The 24150-nt window shown below is 46.5% G+C and overlaps 1 protein-coding gene across 3 annotated transcripts; it reads left to right on the top strand.

The window, feature by feature from the left end:
- The first annotated feature begins 527 nt into the window (after window positions 1-527).
- LOC125719348 (thrombospondin-3a-like) lies at window positions 528-18807 on the top strand. Of its 3 annotated transcripts, XR_007385065.1 has the most exons (24): window positions 528-763; window positions 3965-4171; window positions 5297-5550; window positions 6375-6477; window positions 7245-7271; window positions 7591-7673; window positions 7909-7960; window positions 8090-8238; window positions 8404-8544; window positions 9293-9367; window positions 9530-9682; window positions 9824-10168; window positions 10709-10868; window positions 10948-11066; window positions 11638-11690; window positions 12622-12815; window positions 13073-13251; window positions 13417-13465; window positions 13564-13760; window positions 13965-14137; window positions 16748-16887; window positions 17003-17798; window positions 18596-18633; window positions 18775-18807. XR_007385065.1 is itself a non-coding variant. In XM_048994032.1 (23 exons), exons 1-23 carry the CDS (start codon window positions 688-690, stop codon window positions 17044-17046), a joined length of 2847 nt encoding a protein of 948 aa, XP_048849989.1. In that variant the 5' UTR covers window positions 528-687; the 3' UTR covers window positions 17047-17831. The 3 variants fall into 3 exon arrangements, 2 of the variants coding, with proteins under 2 accessions (XP_048849989.1, XP_048849987.1); XM_048994032.1 differs by lacking the exons at window positions 18596-18633; window positions 18775-18807 and having other exon boundaries at window positions 9824-9934; window positions 10061-10168; window positions 17003-17831; XM_048994030.1 differs by lacking the exons at window positions 18596-18633; window positions 18775-18807 and having other exon boundaries at window positions 17003-17831.
- The last annotated feature ends 5343 nt before the right edge of the window (window positions 18808-24150 follow it).

The following is a 24150-nucleotide window of genomic DNA, read 5'->3' as shown; positions in this document are numbered from 1 at the left end:
AAAGCTTTTTAATCTTTCTACTGTTTTGTGCTGCACTGTATTCAGTAACTGAACTCACTTAAGTGAACATTAGGGTTAGATTAAATGTAAGGCACACATAACCAGCACGTGCATTTTGAGCCATTTTAAAAATCTTTGGGCATGACTGTTAGCAAACAATGCAATACTTACAATAGAAAGAATGGCAACACAAAATTGTAAAACACTTTAAAAGTTAAAATGGGCATATGGAAATATAAGCAATGGCGATTCAAAATAAGGAAATTAGATAAGAAAAGCTGTATAAGCACGCTGTTGTCCACGGTAAACCAATTGCATTGCATTTCTTAAAAAAATACACATTTCCGTCTGGCATCAATATATGTGCTATTTCGTATTAAACATTTCATATATCTACATTAATAATGAGCTAGTTTAATGAAATGATAGTCCCAGCACGCCCTTTAGAGTAACCCATCAATGAGCGCTGTGAAGCGATCATGATAATGACAGATGTAGACCCGCCTCAGCGCCTTTCTTAGGGCAGTGAAACCAGCGCCGCGGTCTGTAACACTCGTCGCTTTTTACCTTATTTACTTCTACGGAGTTTTAAGCCATCCGAAACCAACAGGTGGCCATTTCCCTATTCAGTTATTTTGAGTAATTACTATTATTTCTGGAGGCTCGCAGGGGATGAGAGTGATCTAAATGCAGCGCTTTCCAGTTTTACTCAGCGTCTCCGCATCGCTGCTTATTTATACGTGCGCGATGTCAGACCCGCAAGGTAAGGAGTAATTATTATACTGAAATATTTAATTTCATTTTACAGTGCATGCACCTCCAGGTTAAGAGCAGAAAGTCTTCACAAAATTGCCTTTTCGTTCACGTGACTTGGTAGTTGAGGATCGTATTGTTTGCAGAGTTAGATGGTTATGTCATGAAAAAGTTTTTAGGACAAACTGAGAAAAACTCCATTCCTCAAAACGAACCGGTGATTATTATAACCTATTGCACATTGTATCATAATTAAAACCTATTACACATGGCGATCACGAACCCGTACTTTCACTAGGCTATATAAATGTTTAAACATTTTAACTGTAATTCTGTTGTAGTTTGTATATATAAATCAACGAATCAATGAAATCTGTTTTATCCGTTGCATGCAAAACCCAGGAAATCGATCTCCTGATTTCCCACGTGCGCGGCTTTGAAAAATAATTTTTATGTAATTTATACTACATTATACGGCACACTTAAAGAAAGGCTCCTTAAGGTCAGGCGAACAAAAGGTGCTCAGTGTGACGCGACTAATCGGATGCACAGAGACGAGTCAGATCAAAAAGACCGACCGCTGGGCTGCGCGGAGCCCCAAGTGTCCCTGTAGAAAACGGAGGAAGGGGATTTGGCCATGCTGACTAGCCTGAAAGGAAACTAGCCAGCAGAACCTGGAGGCTGGCAGATACGGTGCAAATACTGATCAAAACCCACCTAGCTTTTTTGCTCACCTTTTAATTCAGACTTGCATATCTGGCCTGTAGTTTCAGTTTTGGCTTTTTATTGAGATGTAATTCGTTTTGAGTAACGGCGTTCCCATTTTTTTTGGGATATACGGTCAAGTCTAGTAAGAACCGTGCCCACAGACTGCATAAATATCTCCAGATGGTGCCTGAGTGTCTGTCTTCTAGGAGGGACGTCGTCGAGGCGTTTGACGGGATACTTTGGATAGTCTTCCGGATCACTTTACATCAGAGGCATCTCATTTGCTGTGGAAAAAAATGTTTCTCATTTCTCCAAAGATTAAGACAAAATACCACGGAATAACTCATCCAAATGGTTCCTCTGACAAGTTGGTGAAGCTGCAGACTTTGCAGACGCTCCCTATTGGCTTCTGCCAAAACATGACCATGACAGCCAGTGTGGTTCATGGGTGGAATCAATGCTCCTCAAGTCCAGAGTGTCAGTTTAAGTTTCCTGCTGATTACTGAACAGATGTTGCCTCACGGACTAGATTGGCCCTTTTTGTGTGTAACTATATACTCCTGTTGATTTGAGTATCTTTAGCTGCATCCCAGCTATTTATGGTTGAGAAGTTCAGCCTTCTCGGACAATCCTTCTGTTGCATTTGCTCCCTTGGACTCTCCTGGGTCCCATTGTCTGGTTGGTGTTACTGTGGGGGAGATGGTGTTTTGTGTCGTCTCCGCTCTTCTCCTCTGCTTGTCCGTGCCTGTATGCCTGGGACAGATAGGAGGGGGAGGAGGTGGCCTGGTCATCACAGACCTGTGCTCCGCAAGGAGCCATTGTTGCGTTACCCACCCAGCCCCCACCACATGCCACAGAGCTTTGGGTTTCAGCCACAGGTCAGGGGGTGTAACTGTGAGCAGAGACGGGGCGAGAACGCAGGAGAGAATGAGAGGGGGAGAGGGGGAGTGGGTGATATACAAGGAGGAGTCAGGGAAAGTGCTCAGACATGCTGCCTAAGCCTCCTGGGCAGATGGGGGTTATGGGGGTAACATCACTAATGGAGACAGGGTGCAATGAGTCATACTCCGGAAACGTTTATTTCGGTTCGGCAGAATACATCATAAAAACAAAATCCAGGTTAACCTTTATTTTACTTTCACTTCCACCTACTTAAGATCACTGTTCTGTTCTATTTCAAAACCGGTGGAAACGCAGGCTGGTTCTCAATAGGTGCCAAGCGAGAACCAGCCCAGCACCAGCTCTGTGTTGGTGGAAATGAGGCCTAAGTTGTAGCTGTCTGTTCCCCCCTTCTGCCTGGTGCCACACTGCGAGACTCCCAACATGAGGCTGGGGCAAACCGAGCAGCTGTCTCACTGGACTTATTTTCACTGGACCTTTTTGCTGTTTGGTTCAGGAAGTTCTGCTTCACAGTATTAAAACTGCAAAAGTACCGTAAGGAGTGTTGGTGTTTGCCATGACTATGCTCTTTGCTGTTTCCAGGGAGTAATTAAGAAGGACAGTAAATCATCTTGTATATGTTTTATTTTGTTTGACACAGTTAAAGCAAACCACTCATTGAGCTGTTTATTGAATATCGCACACATGGCTGTTTATCTCAGCCTTTGTTGGTTGTGAGATGGATAAAAAGGTAATGGTCAAGCTATTTTTTGATACCTCAAATTTGATCTAACAGTTTAAAAAAATAATTGATTATTGAAAAAGTTGCTATCTGATGAATGTTGAGACATAAAGTGTTACCACGTATCGGTAATATCCATGGTTATCGGCCCAGTCAAATTTCCCTGGTTCCCAGATAAACCAGGCGCCTGTGGCTGATCCTCTGCTTGGACCCTCCTAGTTGCTCTTGTGATGCCTCCTGGGGGCTTTTCTCTCATCGGCACGGGGTGGTGGGCCATTACCTGCTGACCTCTGCTTATAACAGCAAGGATGAGGGGGTCTTTCCCCTCAAAAAAACAAACAACCCCCATGCTTCTTATGGTGTGTTCCTTTTCAACTGGAAAGTCAGATTTTTTGTTCCTAGTCAGAAATTTTAACTGGAACGCCCCCTGAAGTCAGAACTAAGAAAGTCGGAGGAACCTCTACAATCCCGGCCTCAGAATTCAAGATGGCTGCCCCCTTTGTCAACAGAACCGAAAGCTGTAGTTATATACTGTTTATTAGCACTTTTTTATCATTTGTGTCTTTATAATCGGTCATATACACAGCACTGTCCAACCGCTATCTCTGGACATGCTGCTACGGTGCTGTTATGTGCAAAATACTGCGTAATGCGTGGTTATTAACCGATATTGTTAACAATGAACCTGTATAGAACTGATATTGCTAAATCACGGTTTTCTGGCTTCTTGTACTAGATCACGGTTAACTCGGGTGCGACGTCATTCCCAGCCCCTACCTCTGAGATAAATGGAATGCAGTGTTAAATGTGTCTTCCCCTTCTCGTCTCTGACCCCCCACCCCTGTCCCCTGTGTGCCTTTCTCTTTCCCTTGCCACCCGCAGTGATTGACCTGCTAACGCTGAGCGATGCCAAGCAGAGTGCCGTGGCAGTGGAGAGGCTGCTGAGGGCCCTGGAGACAGCCAGCGACATCTACATCGTGTCCACATTCCGCCTGCCCCCCAAGATGGGGGGCGTCCTGCTGGGCCTTTACGGCAAGCAGGACAACAGGAAGTACCTGGAGTTGGCCGTCATGGGCAAGATCAACAAGGGTGGGCACCTGTAAATCTACACCTCCGTCCTCATGTGTGTCTCTACGAACATACATGCATGCATGTAGGCTTCTGTCGAGATTGATGTAAATGTACTTTACAATCGAACGCTTACAGCACCAAGATTTTTGTACCCATGCAGAAAACCGATTGGTCCTTATCCACTGTGCATGTCTCATTTTGGCATATTGTCCTCCCACGCGTTCTGTGCATGTGTGAATTTAAAAAATAATATATGAACTTAATTGAACCATTGATCTAATATGCGAACAAGACATTTCCAAAGATTTTGATCGCAAAGCTTCTTCGTACATTTTAAAGATGTAAAATAATGGCTCAGTTCTTTATGAATGATGCGACACACGGGTCGTTTTCAAATATTTGGATTTGTGAATTAAGTATTTTCCCAAAATATGCATAATATTAATTAAAAACTCCTCCTCCTTATTTTCAGTTAGAAGTCCACAACATTTATGATCTATTGTAAATTCTTTTTAGATCTTTTTAGAAAATTCTGCAAGCTTCACCACAGCAGTATGAACAGTTCTATGTCTGTCACACATGTGGTCCACATGCAGTGAAGTATTTGACGGCCTGCAAAGGTCAGCAGGGTTACTGGGGAGAGCGCTGTGCCTGCATTAACAAGGCCTGCATTACCAAGGCCTGCATTAACAAGGCAGGTCAGAAGGAGGCTTTGCACCAGAATACATTTAACACTCAAAGTTGTGTTTTTGAGAAAGTGAGTTTTTTTCCCCTTAGACATTCTCCCATAAAAAGTTTTACGTTTATATTACTAGCGTTGTTCTCTGTTACATCTGTGTCCGTACCATCGGCTTTGGCGTGGATGAAAATATTTATCTTGTGTGGCATGGGAGTATGTGGCAGTTTGAAGGAATGAAGAATCTCCTTCTTAGTTGCGTTCTGCCTCTGATGTCCTGCTTACTGTCTTTGTGCTTCATTCTGCATTGTTTTTGCAGCGTAAAATCACCCAAAAAGGAAGATAATGATCAGTAATTAATCGGACACAAATACGAGAGCTGAGCCCCTGCATTCGTCTGCGTTTCTCCGTCCGCCACGCCTGCCCCCTGTCCAGGGACCCTGACTCTCCTCCTTTCCCCCTCCCAGTACTGGTGCGCTACATGCGTGAGGACGGCAAGCAGCACACAGTCAACCTGCAGGGCACCAACCTGGCCGATGGCCGCACCCAGTCCGCCATCCTGCACATCGGCGGCCTCCGGCGGGACAACCTCCAGCTGGGGCTGTACGTCAACTGCAGGCTGGCCGACTCCAGCCACGGGCACCCCTTGCTAATGCCTCTGCCCCCCAGTGGAGAAGCCATGGACATCCGCAACGGCCACAAGGCTTACGCAAGATTACAGGTGACACACAGGGGTGGCCTTGGCACTGGGCTGTGCTGTGTCTGCCAGAGCAGGTGTCACGTGTATCCATACTTGGCCGTCTGATATCATACAAGCCAATAAAAGCACAATTACTGGGCGCAGGGGTCACATGACTCCTGCAGCCCTCAAAATGAGCTCCTATAGGCCAAAATCAGTTTGACAGCTATAGACAGTTTTCCTTTTTCACCAAGTGCTGCAGACAGTTTAAATTCGACTTGCCTCCCCAAGACCCTGTGATCCCAGCAGGCTCCAGTGGACAGTAGGGCTGGACATAGGGGTGCTGATGCTTGCATCGGCACCCTCTCTGGTGGCTGGCGGTAATGCAGTTTAAAGGGCGGCATGCCCATGGTTATAGCTGCCATTGCCCAACACAAGCGATTTTGTCATTTCAAAATATGATGGTTGGCAATCGTTAGCTCTTGTAGGCGTCAGCATCTCTCCGGTTCTAAGCACGGTGCCATGTTTGCTGTCATGGGTTCCCTTGGCAATCAGTATTTCATTATGCACTTCATGTTGCCGGTGCAGTGAATGTTTTCATGCTTGTTATTTTGTTGTTAGCTGTTAATACTGATGACACTAAAGAGCGCTGCTAAAGTCCAGTCATTCTGGCATTTAGCATTTAGCAGATCTGGCTAGCTGTCTCAGCCTGCCGTGTCACGCAGTCTGCTGCTGTCCATGCTGACTCAGAGTGGCTGCTGTGAGCACGTGCTCCATCTGGCATGTCACCTCAGTCCTTTGCTCTCCTTTTGCGATGACAGGGAGCTGCGTTGGTCTGATACGTGTCTTTGTGTGGCTTCATTAAGGGATCCGTGGAGTCTCTGAAAATGGCTCTGGGGGGCTCATTGGTCAAAGCAGGCGTCCTGACGGACTGCCCTTTCCAAGGGGATTCATCGCAGCACAGCTCGGGTGAGTGAGTCTCTCACACGGAGCCGCAGTCCTGCCCCCGGCCACCAGAGACTCTGGTTAACCCCGGGCTCACCGGGGCCGCTGAGGAGTCTCACATTCTCACAGTTAGGCTGCCATGGTGGCCACTCTTTAAACTTATCAATGAGTCAGAATCCTCTAAATTAAACTTTATTTATTAGCGAATGTAAAAAAAAAAAAAAAAAAAAAAAAAAAAGAGGACATTTGCCCCATCTAGTGGTGATAATATGCATTACATGGTGAAATCCTGCAGGGCCCCCTTGACACGCAACATATTGGCTGCCATCTCTGCTGACTTCTCACACAAATTATGTCACTGAAGTTGATTTTACTGTATGGCAGCCCTAGGCTTGTGGCATGCTGGCAGAATATTATGAGCAGAACTGGTGCTGGGGGTGCAAAGGGAGACCCAAACTGATGTAAATGAGGAGGTACAGCAGGGGCACCTGTGAAAGCTGCTCGGTTAAAAATATTGGGTGAGTGAAGTAGGTGAATGAAGATAAAAGGAGTCAATCATGCTCAAAAACTGATGCGATGGCCATTCGTAACGCTGGCTGCCTTACATTTGCCCCTGTGCCATAACATTTCAGATTAGCATGTGCTGCATTAGATGTGCATATGCAGTGAGCAGCTGAGTTAGGAGAGCGTCACACTTCACAAGCAGTGATGAACAAAGCATTATGTAGGCAGGCTTCTTGGTGCACGAGCGTACCAGCATGCTGATGACCTCTATTCTGTTCGCCCTGCAGGGGGCAGTGAGCTGAACTCCATCCTGGGTGAGTATGAGCTGCCTGGCTCTTCTCGCACCACCCAGTGTCTGTACTGCAGTGAGGCAGGTCAAACAGTCCTCTGTCTGCCCATGTCTTTCTTTCCGTACCTTGATCTACCTCTTTGGTCTCACCACTTCGGTCTGTCTGCTTGCTTGATTTTGAAAATGTTCTGGCTAACTGATTGATTAATATCCCTTGAACACACTGCGGACAGTGGCTGCCCTGATGGATACAGAATAGACGTTTAGCTTACTTTTCTGTTTTCCTCTGGCGGTGGATATCTGCTGGTGTTACACTGGGTGCCTTCGCTCTGAGTGCTGTTTAGGTGAGCACACCAAGGTTCTGATTGGCCAGCTGATCATCTTTAACCAGATTCTTGGCGAGCTGAGGCAGGATATCAGGGAACAGGTGAGAGGGGAGTGATCGCTGGCATGGCTCTGGGGTTAGCGGTGTGTGGTTAGCCGTCTGGGTTAGCAGGGAGCAGTTTAGGTATGTGGTTTTAACTTGGTGTTGTTAACTGTCGGACTTTGGGTGTCAGAGTTACCTCGGTGTGGATATTAGCCGTCTGCGTTAGCGGTGCTGAGTCAGTGTGCAGGTGAGTCTAAGGGCCCGGCGGTCCTGGCCTGCTCTGTGTCCTCCGCAGGTGAAGGAGATGTCGCTCATCAGAAACACTATCCTGGAGTGCCAAGTGTGCGGTGAGTCCCCACCTGGGCTCTCTGGCTGCTGCTCTCTTGGCATCAGAGAGGCACAGCAGGGTACTGAGACGGCCCACCGGGGCCTCCAGCACGCCGGACTCTGCTCTCACATGCTCCCCCTCCTTCCAGGCTTCCACGAGCCCCAGTCCCGCTGCCTGCCCAGCCCCTGCTACCAGGGCGTGTCCTGCATGGAGATGCTGGACTATCCAGGGTACCGCTGCGGGCCCTGCCCTGAGGGCATGATGGGTAATGGGACACACTGCCAGGACGCAGACGAGGTATGACAGCAGTGGGCCTGGATTGGTTGCCTCCTCTCCTTACCCCTCCCTAACCCCTTCCTTTACCCTCCCCCCCACTTACTCGAGCCTGTTTCCCTCCCCTCGTCCCCTCGATTACCCCCCCCCCCCATTTACCCAGATCTATCCCCCTCCCCTCTCACACAGTGCTCCCTGGTGCAGCCCTGCTTCTCTGCAGCAGCCTGTGTGAACTCTGCCCCGGGCTTCTCCTGTAAGCTCTGCCCGCCCGGGTTCACGGGCCCCCCCGTCACTGGGGTGGGGCTGGAGTATGCCAAGATCCACAAGCAGGTGAGGCCCCTCCCCTCTGTACTGGGACCCCATTTCAGCCACTTCAGCTCGATCAGCAGGCACATACTGGTTTCTGAGTGTAGGATGGCTGGTGCCCCCTGCTTGGGGGTGGGCGTTAGCAGCCAGGCGGTCAGCAGCTTTTCCCTCCTCTCTTGTCATTTTCCCTCCTCTGTTTTTTTCCAAACATGTATTACTGTATATCATGAATAGGCTGCTTTTTAATTCTTGCTGAATTGTTTTGGGAAATGTGTTTAGAAGGGGAGGGATATTACAGCACCTGTCATTTACACTGTCACATGACATCATCACACGACCTCACCACATGACCTCACCACGTGACTTCACCATGTGACCTCACCACACGACCTCACCACGTGACTTCACCATGTGACCTCACCACATGACCTCACCACGTGACTTCACCATGTGACCTCACCACATGACCTCACCACGTGACTTCACCATGTGACCTCACCACATGACCTCACCACGTGACTTCACCATGTGACCTCACCACATGACCTCACCACGTGACTTCACCATGTGACCTCACCACGTGACTTCCCCATGTGACCTCACCACGTGACCTCACCACGTGACTTCACCATGTGACCTCACCACATGACCTCACCACGTGACTTCACCATGTGACCTCACCACATGACCTCACCACGTGACTTCACCATGTGACCTCACCACATGACCTCACCACGTGACTTCCCCACTTGCCTTCCCCTGGTCTCTGCAGGAGTGCTCAGACGTTGACGAGTGTGTGAATGGCAGCAGCGCATGTGTGCCCAACTCCATTTGCATTAACACTGCGGTGAGTCCCAGTATGAGGCAGCTCGTCCCAACCAGTCCAAAACAACTCGGTTCCACTTCACTTTAATGAACCGGATCTGATGCACAGTGAATGCAGTGCAGCCATTCAGCACTGTAAGACAACCCCTCACAAGCCCCTCCCCCCCCACTCTCTCTCTCCTAGGGATCCTATAAGTGTGGCCCCTGCAAAGCAGGCTTTTCGGGTAACCAGTTAACAGGCTGCTTCCCCCAGAGGTCCTGCTCCACACTCGGCTATGACCCCTGTGATGTCAATGCACACTGCCTCACTGAGCGCAGCGGGGAGGTGTCCTGCATGGTGAGCCCATTGCTCCAGCTGCAGGACCAATCACGTTCCACTTCCGAGTGTAGTACATGAGAGTGGCCAGTAGATGGCAGTCTTGATCGCACTCCTCTTGAAGCTTTGGGCCCATTCTCCCTTTTTTGATTCCCGTTCCAGTGCAATGTAGGCTGGGCAGGAAACGGGAACACCTGTGGGCCTGACACGGACCTGGATGGCTACCCAGATGCCTCTCTGCCCTGCATAGACAATGACAAGCACTGCAAGCCGGTGGGTGACCTCATGGCTCGCTGTCGAACCCAGACCTTCACTGGCGTCCCGCCGACTTTCATGCATATGAGCTCCCTGTTTGCCAGAGCTGTCCTCAAAAGGCTGCATGTTCCTTCCCTCCTGCAGGACAACTGCCCTCACACGCCAAACTCAGGCCAGGAGGACACAGACAACGACGGGGTCGGTGACCAGTGTGACGAGGATGCTGATGGAGACAGCATAAAGAATGTGGAGGTGTGTCTTTCTTAAGGTCTCTCAGGAATAAGTGCTTCCTTTAAAAATGAATGTTGATGCTTATTTGTACGAATGTCCCTGTAATCATGTGCTTTTCTTGTAATGAGATCCCAAATCCTTTTGTCACACCTCTGAGCAATGGCTTTAAGCCCGGTTGCTCCCGGCACCATCTGACCCTGCTCTCTCCATTGTACACTATATAGACTAAAGTACTGGGACGCCTGGCCATTACGCCTACAGGAACTTTTATGACGTCCCACTCTAAATCCATAGGCATCAATACGGGGTTGGTCCCCCTTTTGCAGCTATAAAAGGTGCTATAAGATTTTGTACTGTGTCTGTGGGAATATTTGCATGATTGTACCCCAGTGCACAAAACATGGTCCATACATATATGTTGCTTTGGATAAATGTGGCTGATAAATGTAATGTAAATGTAATGCATTTACTCTGCCTGTTTCTCGTGGAACACCAGCATGCTCCAGGCCGACCGCGCTGTCATTCCCGTGACATCAGCCCTCAGCCCTCTTTCTTTTCCAGGACAACTGCCGCCTGATGCCCAACAAGGACCAGCAGAACTCGGACACCGACTCATTCGGTGACGCTTGTGACAACTGCCCCAACGTTGCTAACGGCGACCAGAAGGACACCGATGGGAATGGGAAAGGCGACATGTGTGACAACGACATCGACGGGGACGGTAAAGCGCATTGGCTGGACCCTCCCCCCCCAGGAGACTGCGGGGGGGCCGTTCCTGATGCTGAGGCTCTTCTCTGCAGGCATCCCCAACGTGCTGGACAACTGCCCCCGCGTACCCAACCCCATGCAGACGGACCGGGATAGTGATGGTGTGGGCGATGCCTGCGACAGCTGCCCCGAGGCCAGCAACCCCACACAGGTCAGAGGTGGGGGCAGGAGGGTGGACAGGGCAGTGTGCGAGAGCATCAGTGTACCGTTGCAGTTAAGGAGAATTCTGGGAAACCACCTGATATAAGCAAAGAAATCACAGAGCAAACACAGTGAAAACAGAGAAAACACAGAGCAAACACAGAGCAAACACAGAGCAAACACAGTGAAAACACAGTGAAAACAGCAAATAGATCAAAAACAGAGAAAACACAGTGTGGAGATACATCAAAAACAGAGCAAACACAGTGAAAACACAGTGTGGAAACACAGAGCAAACACAGCAAAAACAGTGAAAACAGAGCAAATAGAGTAAACAGAGTAAACAAAAAGTAAACTGGATAAATACAAAGGAATCATGGGCAGCTATCGGGCAAACAAAGGCTATTTACACCTAAGTAAACACAGTATGGACACAGAGTGGATACCGGATAAATACATATTAAACGCTGAATAAACACAAAGTCAACAAAAAACTGTCTAAATACCATGAATAACATGGCAAATTTACAGTAAACTCAGGGTTATCATACTGGCAGCTCATACTGTCTCCACCCCTCCAGACGGACATCGACAACGACTTGGTGGGAGATGTGTGTGACACCAACCTGGACAAGTGAGTCTGAGCTGCTGCTGGTGCTGCCCCCTGCTGGTGTATTGTGTATTACACACACACACACACACACACACAGATGACTCTCCATTCATTTCTATGGGCATAACATTACTCCCAGTAATGATAACCTTAACCCAACCCAGCCCTAACCTTAACCATAAGAATTTAGAAATTAGAGATCAGTGATCATTGTTGACACACCACAGCACACAGTGCACAACAGCAAAATGCATCCTCTGCATTTAACCCATATGTGACAGTGTGACATAGCAGGGGGCAGCTAATTCAGCGCCCAGGGATTTCAGCCTCTTATGGTTTTTTTAATTTCAGTCACAGATTTTTATAAAATTGAGTTTCCCCTTGTGGAGATAGAAAAAGTGGTCCCCACAATGTCAAAATAAGAGGTTTTTATCAAATTATGGTGACCAATGTACACAATGTAATATAGACATCACACACACACACACAATGAATTGAATGAATATGTCTTTAATGACTGCAGTGGGATCATGTCATTTCCAGGTGTGTGTACAGTCCCCTCAATTAACAGGTCTATGTTCTTGCTGGAGCTAACAAGGCTTAATTGCATATAATTTAGCTGAATTAGAAAATTACCAGTTACCACTTACACTACTTATTCCAGACACCGGCTTCATGCATATGGACTGCATATTCCTCAGGAACAGGCATATATTTCCTTTCATTCGGCCTCTGCTGTGGCACAGACCTTTATAAGGGATAAAAACCTGTAATGCACAGTTCTGCTCTAACCCATTTACTGCAAAGTAACCCGCCATCTATTGCCAGTAATTACAACTGTAGCAGAAAACAATGAACATTATAAATGTTTGAATACCTATAAGACCAAATGACCGGGGCTGGACACCAGCTCTCTGTTTTAAGTTCAAAATTGTTACGCTGTTCCCTCCAGCGACGGCGACGGGCTCCAGAACTCACGTGACAACTGTCCCGAGGTGCCGAACAGCTCTCAGCTGGACTCCGACAACGACGGCACCGGGGATGAGTGTGATGAGGACGACGACAACGACGGGATCCCCGACTACGGCAGCCCCGGGCCAGATAACTGCCGGCTGATCCCCAACCCCAACCAGAAGGACTCCGACGGTGAGCCTCCGACTCGGCCTTGGCACGAGCTGTAAAGCTCACCCACTTCCACTGTCTTCTGTGCAGTGAACCAGACCACAGTACCTGCTCATGTTAGACTTCATGTTAGGATCAAGCATCGGAAGGTCTTGAAACGAAGGGCTAACGAGTACCTATTTGCGATGTGCTTAAACGTCCTCTGAAATCCCCGCATTGTGAGAGTTTTGGTCTATTCCATTGTCAGACACACGCGCGCACTGTCTTGCTGTCCTGCACAGGTGATGGTGTTGGGGACGTGTGTGAGGAGGACTTTGACAATGACACGGTGCTGGACGTGGTCGACGTGTGTCCCGAGAGCGCTGAGGTCACGGTGACCGATTTCAGGGCCTACCAGACGGTGATCCTGGACCCCGAGGGTGACGCGCAGATCGACCCCAACTGGGTGGTTCTTAACCAGGTGATGTTCCCCGCCTGGGGGCAGTTTGGTTTGACCCCTCAGTTGTGTGCTGGCCTTCCTTTCATTAAAAAACCTACTTTATACCTCATAAGAAAAGTTTCCCTTTGACTCTGTAATATAACAAAGGACTTGTGTCTTGCTGAGATGTATTGCATTGTACCACAGGGCATGGAGATTGTCCAGACCATGAACAGTGATCCTGGCTTGGCCGTGGGTAAGCACGATTTCCCACCCCCAGTTTTTATCCCTACACAGGCTTTCCCCCTCTCTCTCTCCTCCCTTCCCAATGTGTCCCTCGTTCCCCCTTACAAGGCTACACGGCCTTCAACGGAGTCGACTTCGAGGGCACGTTCCACATCAACACGGTGACGGACGACGACTACGTGGGCTTCATCTTCGGCTACCAGGACTCATCCAGCTTCTACGTGGTCATGTGGAAGCAGACAGAGCAGGCCTACTGGCAGCTGCTGCCCTTCCGCGCCACGGCGGAACCCGGCCTGCAGCTCAAGGTACCCATCCTGCTAGATTAACGCTAAAAGTAGCGGGATGATGAGGCTGCCCCTAGCTCTCTACGCTTCCCTTCTGGATGAATCTGCCCGCTGTCATCAGCTGGCCGTGCCCTGTTTCTGTGATCATGCTGACCATGCAGTGCCCACTGATCCTCAAAGCGGCAGGGCGCTGAGCCGGAATGGCCGCCGGGCTTGTTTTCACAGGCAGTGAAGTCCCGCACTGGCCCGGGCGAGTTCCTGCGAAATGCCCTGTGGCATACGGGCGACACCCATGGCGAGGTGAAGCTGCTTTGGAAGGACCCCCGCAACGTGGGTTGGAGGGACAAAACCTCTTACCGTTGGCAGCTGAACCACCGGCCCCAGGTCGGCTACATCAGGTGACCCCTCCCTCCACTCCCTGTGCCCCGCCCACGCCGTGCCTCTGAAATCTACATCCACCCCATTCTCGGTGCTGTTTCAGTCCACTCATAGCAGAACATCTACTACCTGTGTCTCACTTTAAGGACTAAGCATGTCAAAATACTGTTGAGTGTGGTAAATCTGTACATTCCTCAGGGTCAGAATTACCCTCTTTATTTAGCAGTTTACTATATGCAGGACTGGCCATATTCTAATTTATAATTTAGCAAGGGACACCTATTTATTTTTCGAATATGCTCCATGGTTACATTTCTTCTCTCCTTCGTGCCCAGAGGTGGACATTTCCGGTCCAGTAAGTACAAATCCAGACCAAGATTTTGTTTCAACCAACCAGTTGAGCATAAAGAGTCAGAGTCACAGAGTACTCAGCTGGCTGGTTAAAACAAAACCCTGGTCTGGATTTTTACTTTCTGCACCTGAAACCTCCACCTCTGTTCATGCCACACCTCCTGTTGAGGATCATGGTGGCAGCGTACTGAGCAGATCTCACCAGGTCTTTCCAAGACCACCATCTCCAGCTCACTCCAGGATTTCTCCAGATGATTCCAAACCAAAAGGGAGAAAGAATCCCTCCAGCATGTTCTGGTTGTTCCCCAGGGGCTCCGTCCGGTGGGACGTGCCCAGAACAGCTCCCTTGGGAGCTACCAGGTGGCACCTAAATGGCTGAACCACCTCAGCTGACTCCCTTGCATCCGATGGAACAGTGGCCTTATGTAATAATAATTTAATTAATTGACACTTTTTATTGATCCCCGTAGGGAAATTGTCTTTTTACGCCTCCCACAACTTGCTCTTTTTTCATAGAGGAAGTTGTCTGCGAAGGGCTGCCACCTGTAGCGGCGCCCAGGGAGCTGGGGGTTAAGGGCCTTGCTCAAGGACCCACAGGCTGAGGCTGGGTTTGAACCTGCGACCTTCTGATTACAGGCACACAGGTTTAGCCCACTGAGCCACACGCTGCCCACACGCTGCACACGCGGTCCCTCTGGATCTCCAAGCTCCTCACGTGGTCTTAGAGAGTGTTCCTGGCAGCTCTGTGGAGAAATTTTATTTGTCGCCTGATAGGAGTAATCATCCCCAAAGGCCGTGACCTTAGCCTAGTGGCGGGGCTTTTGTGTGTCATCAAAAATGATATTGTCTGGAGTCTAAACTTCTTTGAGATGCAAGCATGAACGGGGACGGCCCGGATCGATCAAACCTTGAGTGATTCTATATTTGCTGAAACAGGTACCTTCTTTGGACCTGTTTACACATGGTTTTAAAATGAGCGTTTGGTAATCGGAACACAAGTGGACAGCTCTAAACACAAGTGTAAACGAGCGTCAAGACGCATCGTGATCTGATCTCTCAGACCACTTGTCGAGGTGGTTTGGGATGCATTTGACCTAATTTCCTTTGCAGTGGAAAGGGACGTTACAATAACTGCATTGGGCAGTAACACAAATGGTCAGCCAGACACCTTGGAGACACAACAAACACATGTAAACGGCGATGTGTCTTGGCTGTCTGCTTATGATCCGATCACCCGAGACGCATTTTAAAATCAGGTGTAAACAGGGTCTTCAAATGAACAATTCTGCTCAGCACTGGTTATAGAGGTGAACTGTTGATTTATTTCTATGGGCCTCTCATTATGAACCCACACCATATGTTCAAAATCTTCTCTTGGGTATCAATTGCACAGCCAGCAACCCAACACTAGAGGACGCTGTAGCTGTTTCACTTGCTGATGTTGTTTTCAGGTGAGCAGATGAGTTATGCTTCGAGAGGAGCCAGTTCCCCCCAGTTCCTCTCCATAGATTTCTTCCCAGACCTCTAAAAATCGACAAAAGACGCCCCCAACTCCCAGCAGGTCATTGTCCTTGTTGCCATGCCGACGGGATCTTCAGCGGGAATTTGCGTGCCGTCTGTTCATATGCAGATCCAGGGTGGGCTGGCACAGAGTGGAGGTGCAGTGCGGGAGTGTGTGATAGGGAGCTGAGCTGGGGGGCATAGTTTGGGTGGGGGGGCATGGATGAATACCCTCATCTGATGGACATGTGATGTAAAAGGCAGGGAAAGGATTTTAGGAATGAGGGAGCATCAAGACGGAGGGAGGAAAAGAATGAAAGGAAGAAACATGGTAAGTGTCTAACTGCTGGGTTATTCAGCTGCCAGAGGGCCATGCGGTTCAGCCTGAACTCCCGTTCTCTCTCTCACACACTCAAACACAAAGACGGCAGATGAGGGGGCCTTATTTGGCCTCACTGGGCTGGGTCTGCTGCTTTGTGCAGTGGCCGTGCTCTGTCAAAGCCCCACAGAGTGGCTCTGCTTGGCATTCGGCTCAGATCCCAGCATTCCCCCGATAACATGGCAAGACCTGGGAGCTGCCCGCTATTAAGGAACCCCACCCCCCTCGAAGCACAAGACAGCTGTCCTGTGTACCTCTGTGACAGATCAAGGGAGGCACGCTCATGTTTTCACGCATTCATTCATTCAGCTGACTCCTGTCCTTTGCCGGGATTCGCTCCTTCTTCTTAATAGAACCTCCCCCTTATTTCTGATTGGATGGCCTGCCTGTCACTGTGCAGGGTGCAGCTGTATGAAGGGATGGCAGTGGTGGCCGATTCGGGCACGGTGATTGACACGACGATGAGGGGTGGCCGGCTAGGGGTCTTCTGCTTCTCCCAGGAAAACATCATCTGGTCCAATCTACGCTACCGCTGCAATGGTAAATCCGTCACTCATGCAGACGCAATGCCGGGGGCTCAGCGGCCGAGTTAAAAAGCAGACTTTTTTCCTGCTTAAAAAGCGAGCTCATTCCTGTTTATTTTCCCTCCACTCAGACACTGTGCCGGACAGCTTTGGCTTGTACCGCACGCAGGCCTAGGCGGCCTCCCTGTGTGAGGAGTGTGACCAAGGGGGCAACAGCTCTCAGGTGCCGCCCTGGAGGCAGTTTCAGCACAACCACCAGCCGGCAGAATATCTGTGTGTAGATTTGTATCGGAGAAGTGTTTGTGTATGTATGGTTTGGGTGTTTATCTGTGTAGTATGACTGCTGGTATATGTGTATGGGGTTAGTGTTTTTTGTATCTGTAAAAAATAAGTGTGTGTGTGTGTAAGGGGATAATATGTGCCTACATGTAGGCGTGAGTATACCTGTCTGTCTATCTGATTCTGTATGGCGTCTGTATGAAAGTGGGGTTTCCATGCCAGTGTGCCACAGAGAGATGAGTTATATGCCTGTGCGTTAATGTGTCGACTTCAGGGATGAATCACACTAACCGCCCCCAACAAACTGCCCCAAGACGCATGTCCCAAACTGGCCTACCCCTGTGCTACCGTCCGAATGCCCTGCGAACACGACTTCACGAGAACATCTACTGCAAAATCCCTATAGAGGAAAATATTTCATTCGGTGTAAACCAACACAGCTAAAGATGCCTTAATCCATTTAGTTAAAAAAAAAAGAAGCTCAAGATACGAATGTCATAGACAATTATCATGTAACATTTTATTCCAGAAAGGGCAATATTTTTAAGCTCTTTTTTTGTAAGCTGGGGCTCATGGAGCGGGATCCGTCCCTTTACGTTGTCTGGAGTGAGGATGTACCTGCATTCTGCAGAGGACGTCATGACGCTTGTAAGTCAACTGTAATAAAGACCCAACTGCTCAGCTTCCGCCATTTTTTAAAATTCCAGTTAAAGGAAGCAAATATGTTTCTGGAGTAACTGGGCAGAAATAGACAAGCAATGCAATAACAGCACCTTCATAATGCTTTTATATTGCATTCATAAAACGCTCAGTACACCTTCATAATGCATTCATTAAGTATTCAGAAAACATTCATAAACATCGTGCATGTACACCTTAACATCCTAACATCCCTTAACAGCTGTAATATACATTAATAACAAACATTATATAATAATAACAAACATTATAATTGTATAACCATGTAATGCTTCTTATTAATGTATATTAAAGCTGTTAAGGGATGTTAGGATGTTAAGGTGAACCTGCATGCTGCTTATGAACATCTGTGGTGACTGTCATGTCTCCAGCACGACCCTGATCAGACACAGAAGATGCTGGCAGAAATATAGTCTCCAGAAATATTTCAGGGATGAGCCCCACTTTTTGGGGACACCCCAAGACCCAGAATCACCTCAGTGCTGAAGCTCTGGTGCCTGATTTAATGTTCTCCAATACAACGGATTTGCCCTGAAAAATCAGCCTATTACCAAAGCTAGATTTGATCTGTGATGAGGATCTTGATGAACTTAAGCCTTGGTAGTGGTGGCTTAATGGTTAACACCGGGCGCTGAATTAGCTGCCCCCTGCTATGTCACATTGTCACATATGGGTTAAATGCAGAGAACACATTTTATTGTTGTGCTGGGGTGTGTCACCACTGATCACTAAATTCTAATTCCTAGATTCTGACAAATGGACATATGACAAAGCTTGTTGTAAGGTAAGTTTTATAATTAAATAACCGGACTGTCAGTAGCAGCACAGCTTCAGAAAACATACTTTGCTCTAGAAAACAACTTTTAGGAAGAGAAGACAGACATCCTACTCTGCGAAATGCTAACTGCGTTTCCTGAAATTGCAGAGATTCGGGCACTAAAATGGTACCAGGAAATGCCCCATAGCTGACTGTGATGGACCCTGATCCCGGGCTGGGTGTCCGTGAGGTCCGGGAGGCCGGGACGAGTGCAATATTGGGGGGAGATGGCACAACTTTGCACTACGTCCCGCACCTGCCTGACCCAGGGAGGGGTCGTGTTCAAGCGAATTTACACTGGGAGTTCTCAGCACACAACATCCACGTGCCTGCAGAGGAGACAAAGCACTGGCCTGGGATCAGTCTGCCTTCAGAAAAATTCCTTCGAAACAGGGACAGACATGGGCACCTTCCTATCTTCATGCAGTTATAAGTTTGTTAAATATCTATTATTTCTTCTAAAATCATCAATTAGTTACTCAAATCAATTTTGTATGGTCAGTTTAACATTTACATATTATATTGGTCGGGTATTTTGATATAGTCGCTCTGTCGTTAAGAATGAATAGATGAGGATAGTACCCATATCAACTAACAAGTGCTTATTTAAAAATAAGTTAACTTTAGGTCATGATCGTATTTCTGAAGCACGATACAAAAATGGCAAATGTCTATAGACACAGTCTATAAGCACACTGTCTCTTGAACAAGGACAAAGTGTAAGAGCGACAAGCGCAAGTTCCAAATTCCGATGTAAAATATACATTACTTGGTGAGACTAGGCTGTGAAGGCTGTATGAAACTTACTACCTGTCCGAACTAGTGTGAGACTGGTGATGCGCTATTTCCCCCATTCTACCAAATGGATAAAAAAATACTTTAGAGCTTAAACTCACCATAAATTGGATTTTCCTTTATTCCCGAAACCCTCGCCTATCGCAGTATTTACAGTAAGTATTTACAGCAGGGACGTGGTGCGATGCGCGTTTCGCGTCTGCGGCTGCGCTGTGTGCCGCGCACATTTGCTGGGTATCAGCCTTTCCGATGTCACTCCTGCAAAGCACAAGGGGCGTAAAAGCCCCCTAAAATGGACCTCTCTGGCCTGAATAGTCTGTGCGGCCCCGCCTCCGCTGCCACTAAATGCACAAAGGCGACCAAAGCGATGCCCCGGGGGCATGCACCGTGAGCGTCTTAAAGGGAGACGACTCCTGGGATGCCTCCTAGTAGATTGAACCCAGGCCTCTCTGGGCCTCTGACTTAAGGAAGCAAAATGGATTAGCACGCCAGTCTATGTTTCTTGACGGTAAGCCTTAAGTACAGCTTTTCCCCAACGTTTTTTCCCTTCCACGTGTTATCTGTCAGTGAACTTATGGTCCTGTAGCGCCCCCACTATCCGGAACCTCACACAGGATATCTCAACATAATGCATTTCGGTTCCATTCATTTATGTTGTTCTCCTATCTATCTATCTATCTATCTATCTATCTATCTATCTATCTATCTATCTATCTATCTATCTATCTGTCTGTCTGTCTGTCTGTCTGTCTGTCTGTCTGTCTGTCTGTCTGTCTGTCTGTCTGTCTGTCATATAGTGTAGTATTGAAACTCTTCGAATAATTATTTTGTTGTATTGGTCAAAGGAACTGTAACTACAAAATAATATCTTAATTACAAGATGTAAATTATTGGCAAATAATCTCAAATGTAAAGTATTTCACTTCAGTATTTCTTATTCTCTTTTTTATACAATTAAAATGTACTGAAATGCATTTAGGAATATTGTATTCTGAAAGGTAATACTACACATGCATGCTTATTGATAAGTCCATCTTATACTGTCACGCCACATGCAGACATGGATACATTTGTTTGTAAGCTTACAATGCTTCAATTCTCCTGAAAAGTGATTTTTAAAGCATTTGAAAGCAATTGTCTAATGCATTCCTGCATACCTTTGGTGTGTGATAGAGTAAACCATTAAAATTGTGAAAAGAAGTGATTTGTTGTTTATTTTACAAATGTATGGTAAAACAGTATGGACAGATTTGTTGGTCTCACTAAAGAGACCGTACTTGTATTAGTCATGCTTCAAAGTGTTTAACCTTAATCACTGGTGCACCGTCAAGCTTTTCATCAGCCATTCAGCCTGTTAAAAGGGAAAGAACATACTACTGTGTTGTTTGGTATTATTGTGCGAACTTGGACCAGAGAAAGCAGAGGACAGAGCTGTCTGAGGAGCTCAGAATTACAGATAACCATCTTAAAGGAAAAGGCTATAAGACCATCTTTAAACAGCTTCATGTTCCTGTGACCACAAATGCCAATATTATTAAAAAGTATAAAAGTTCAAGGGACTGTAGCCAATCTCCAAGGTCATGGTACGTCACTTTCTGATCACACCGTCTTTCACATTTTGAACAATAATGGCCTCCATGGAAGAAGACCCGGGAGGGTTCCACTGAACTCTAATCCCGACATGACGACCATAACCCCCACTCAGCCCTAACCTTAACCATAAGTAACCAAACAAAGTACGAGACTTTTGGCGTTTTTAGTTTTTTGATAGGGATAACTCTAATCCAAAGTATGACAACCTTAATCCTAACCCAGAACTAACTTTAATCATAAGTAACAAAGCAAAAGACTTTTTAGAAAAGTTATTTTCCACTTGTGGGGACTGGAAAAATACCATCATATTGTGGGGGACATTTGGTCCCACACACACACACACACACCATTCATTTCCCCCCAGAAGTTCTTCCTTGGCCCTTGTTGATATATTGTTACATTGTTTTGTTTTTTTTTTACATTAAACTTGAGTGAGAGTTTGGTAAAAGATTTTAAATTAGTAATCAGCAACTTTTACTTTTAAACAGAAGATAAATTCCTTTTTACAAATCTGGCCTACTGATGTTTGTAATAGGTCAAATCAGAGTTAGTATTTTTCGGGACTTCAAAATGACTGACAACAGCTGACCAGCAGATCAAAATCATCTGTGACTGGGAATCCAGTTGTCCACCATCCATTTTAAAACAGCTTGTGATCGTCAGGTCTGCACTCATTATTCTCCTACAGCTCATTTGAAATGCTTCTCGACCCACAATCAGAATGTAGGCAGTTACTACTGCAACTAAGTGACTGGTGTAAATTGGTCATAACCATACTAAGTAAAGGGTCTAAAGATGAACAGATAGCTTAGTTAATTGTTTTTACCACCAGAGGACGCTGTTTGCTTAAATTACACAGGTCAACAAATATTCCATACTTTCTTCGTTCTTAAAATTATATATATCCATCCATCCATCCATCCATTTTCCAAACCGCTTTTTCCTACTGGGTCGCGGGGGGTCCAGAGCCTATCCCGGAAGCAATGGGCACGAGGCAGGGAACAACCCAGGATGGGGGGCCAGCCCATCGCAGGGCACACTCACACACCATTCACTCTCACATGCACACCTACGGGCAATTTAGCAAGTCCAATTAGCCTCAGCATGTCTTTGGACTGTAGGGGGAAGCCAGAGTACCCGGAGGAAACCCCACGACGACATGGGGAGAACATGCAAATTCGGCACACATGTGATCTAGGCAGAGACTTGAACCTGGGACCCAGAGGTGTGAGGCAACAATGCTAACCACTGCACCACCATGCCACCCCTAGTTTTATATAGGTAAAGTTATATATATACATAAAAAACTTTTTTAAATGATTTATTTCCATCTGAAGGTCATCATGAAAACTCAGAGAATCGTTATGCATAATAAATATGGCTTTTTCCACTAAATGGAAGTTAAACATTAAGTTTTATAACTGTAACCAAAGTCCTTGGCCATACCTACAATATTGTTTTCTCCATCTGACTTTTTCAGCCAACTTCAGGGGCTCTTGTCACAATCCAGCAATAGGTTTGCCACTATTGCAGTACTCTGTTTACCTGGGTATCTCCATTCCTTGGCTGAGATGTCTTGGTGGAAACGTTCCCCCTGCTCACCACTGTTTAAAAGCACCCAGTAGATTGAACAAAACTATTCACAAAATGCCTTCTTTGTCTGTTGAATGAGAACAAATGATTTTGAAATGAAAATATTAGGTATATTAATAGATGGGACGATAAAGAAAGACAAGATCCCTGACTTGATTGAGTTACACCACGGGTGTTAAACTTCAGTCCTGGGGGGCCGGTGACTCGCACATTTTTGTGTTTCCTCTCAATTGAGACATCCGATTCAACTCCTTGTGCTAATTACCACAAAGCTCTTGAGCTGAATCATTTGTGGTGGAACACTGAAAGAGCTAAGCTAGACAGGGCTCCAGCCCTCCAGTGGGGTGTCCCACAAAGCAGGATTTCTTGCTTAGCTGGATAACTTGTTGGATTGAAGGTCGTCTGGGTTAAATTGGCTTTACCTTTGTCCACTTACATGTAGCTCAGACTACCTTAAATCCGACAAGGTATCCAGCTAAGCAAGAAATCCCTCTTCGTGGAACACCCCCCAGGACCGGAGTTGTAAACCCCTGGATTCCATACACAAATAGGCACAGGTGCATATTTTAACATGTTGTGACAGATTTCTTCCTCCAGGGGGAGCCAATTGCACTTTGCGATAGTGGAACGTAAAAGCGCAGCTTGATACAAACAAACACAACGATCAAAAATTGATGTCTGTCTTAGACATTTTACCATAAAATTGTATTTTACGAATAAATGTGAATTTTCTGATTATATAAACAAGAACTCACAAGCACACAAAACCACACACTGAGGTGTCTTAGAGTGCTGTAAATAGTTAAATAATAATAATAATTGTGAAAGCTGCATATTTTCAAGATGTTCCTGGGTATGTACCTGGGTGTGTAACTTAATGCAGTCTTAACTTTAAAATCCATTTAATTTCTAAAGCCACAACCATGCAGTTATGCAGTGATGCAATGCAGCCAAAAACGGAATTAAATAGGTTTGTTCAGAAGTCGTCGGAAATATTTTTTTAATTGGAATATCACTTTACAGTACACTCAACCAATCCGGTAAATTCCAGTCAAATCCATGGGGAATCTCTGTATAGCAACACTGTTCGTCCTACAAATCTTACGTGGAAACATGTCAGTACTCAGCAGTTACTTTTGCAAGTAATCTCAGAAGTAATAATTTAATAAATTACCTTGGTTTTTTAATTATTTCTAATTATTTCTGGGCGAAATATTAAAAAACAAAAAATTACGGAAAATTCGAATATCTTATTCATTGTATTTTTCAGCTTTATTTTTTCATTTTTGCATATTATTGTTTGTCTTATTTTAAATAATCATTGGTTTAGGTGTAATTGCGAGTCCCACGGTAATAGATTCTTTTTCATGTGTTATTAAGAATTTGGATATTGTGTTTGTTTCTGTTATTATTACATTCTCATTATATTTATACATTTGTTTTTCATGTTCATTTAAAAACTGTTCCAAACTTTTAGGAAAAAGGCACAGTACTTTTAGGCAC

Source organism: Brienomyrus brachyistius, chromosome 23 (assembly GCF_023856365.1).
Source record: "Brienomyrus brachyistius isolate T26 chromosome 23, BBRACH_0.4, whole genome shotgun sequence".
In the NCBI taxonomy this organism is placed as follows: domain Eukaryota; kingdom Metazoa; phylum Chordata; class Actinopteri; order Osteoglossiformes; family Mormyridae; genus Brienomyrus; species Brienomyrus brachyistius.
This window is presented reverse-complemented; position numbering and strand designations above follow the sequence as displayed.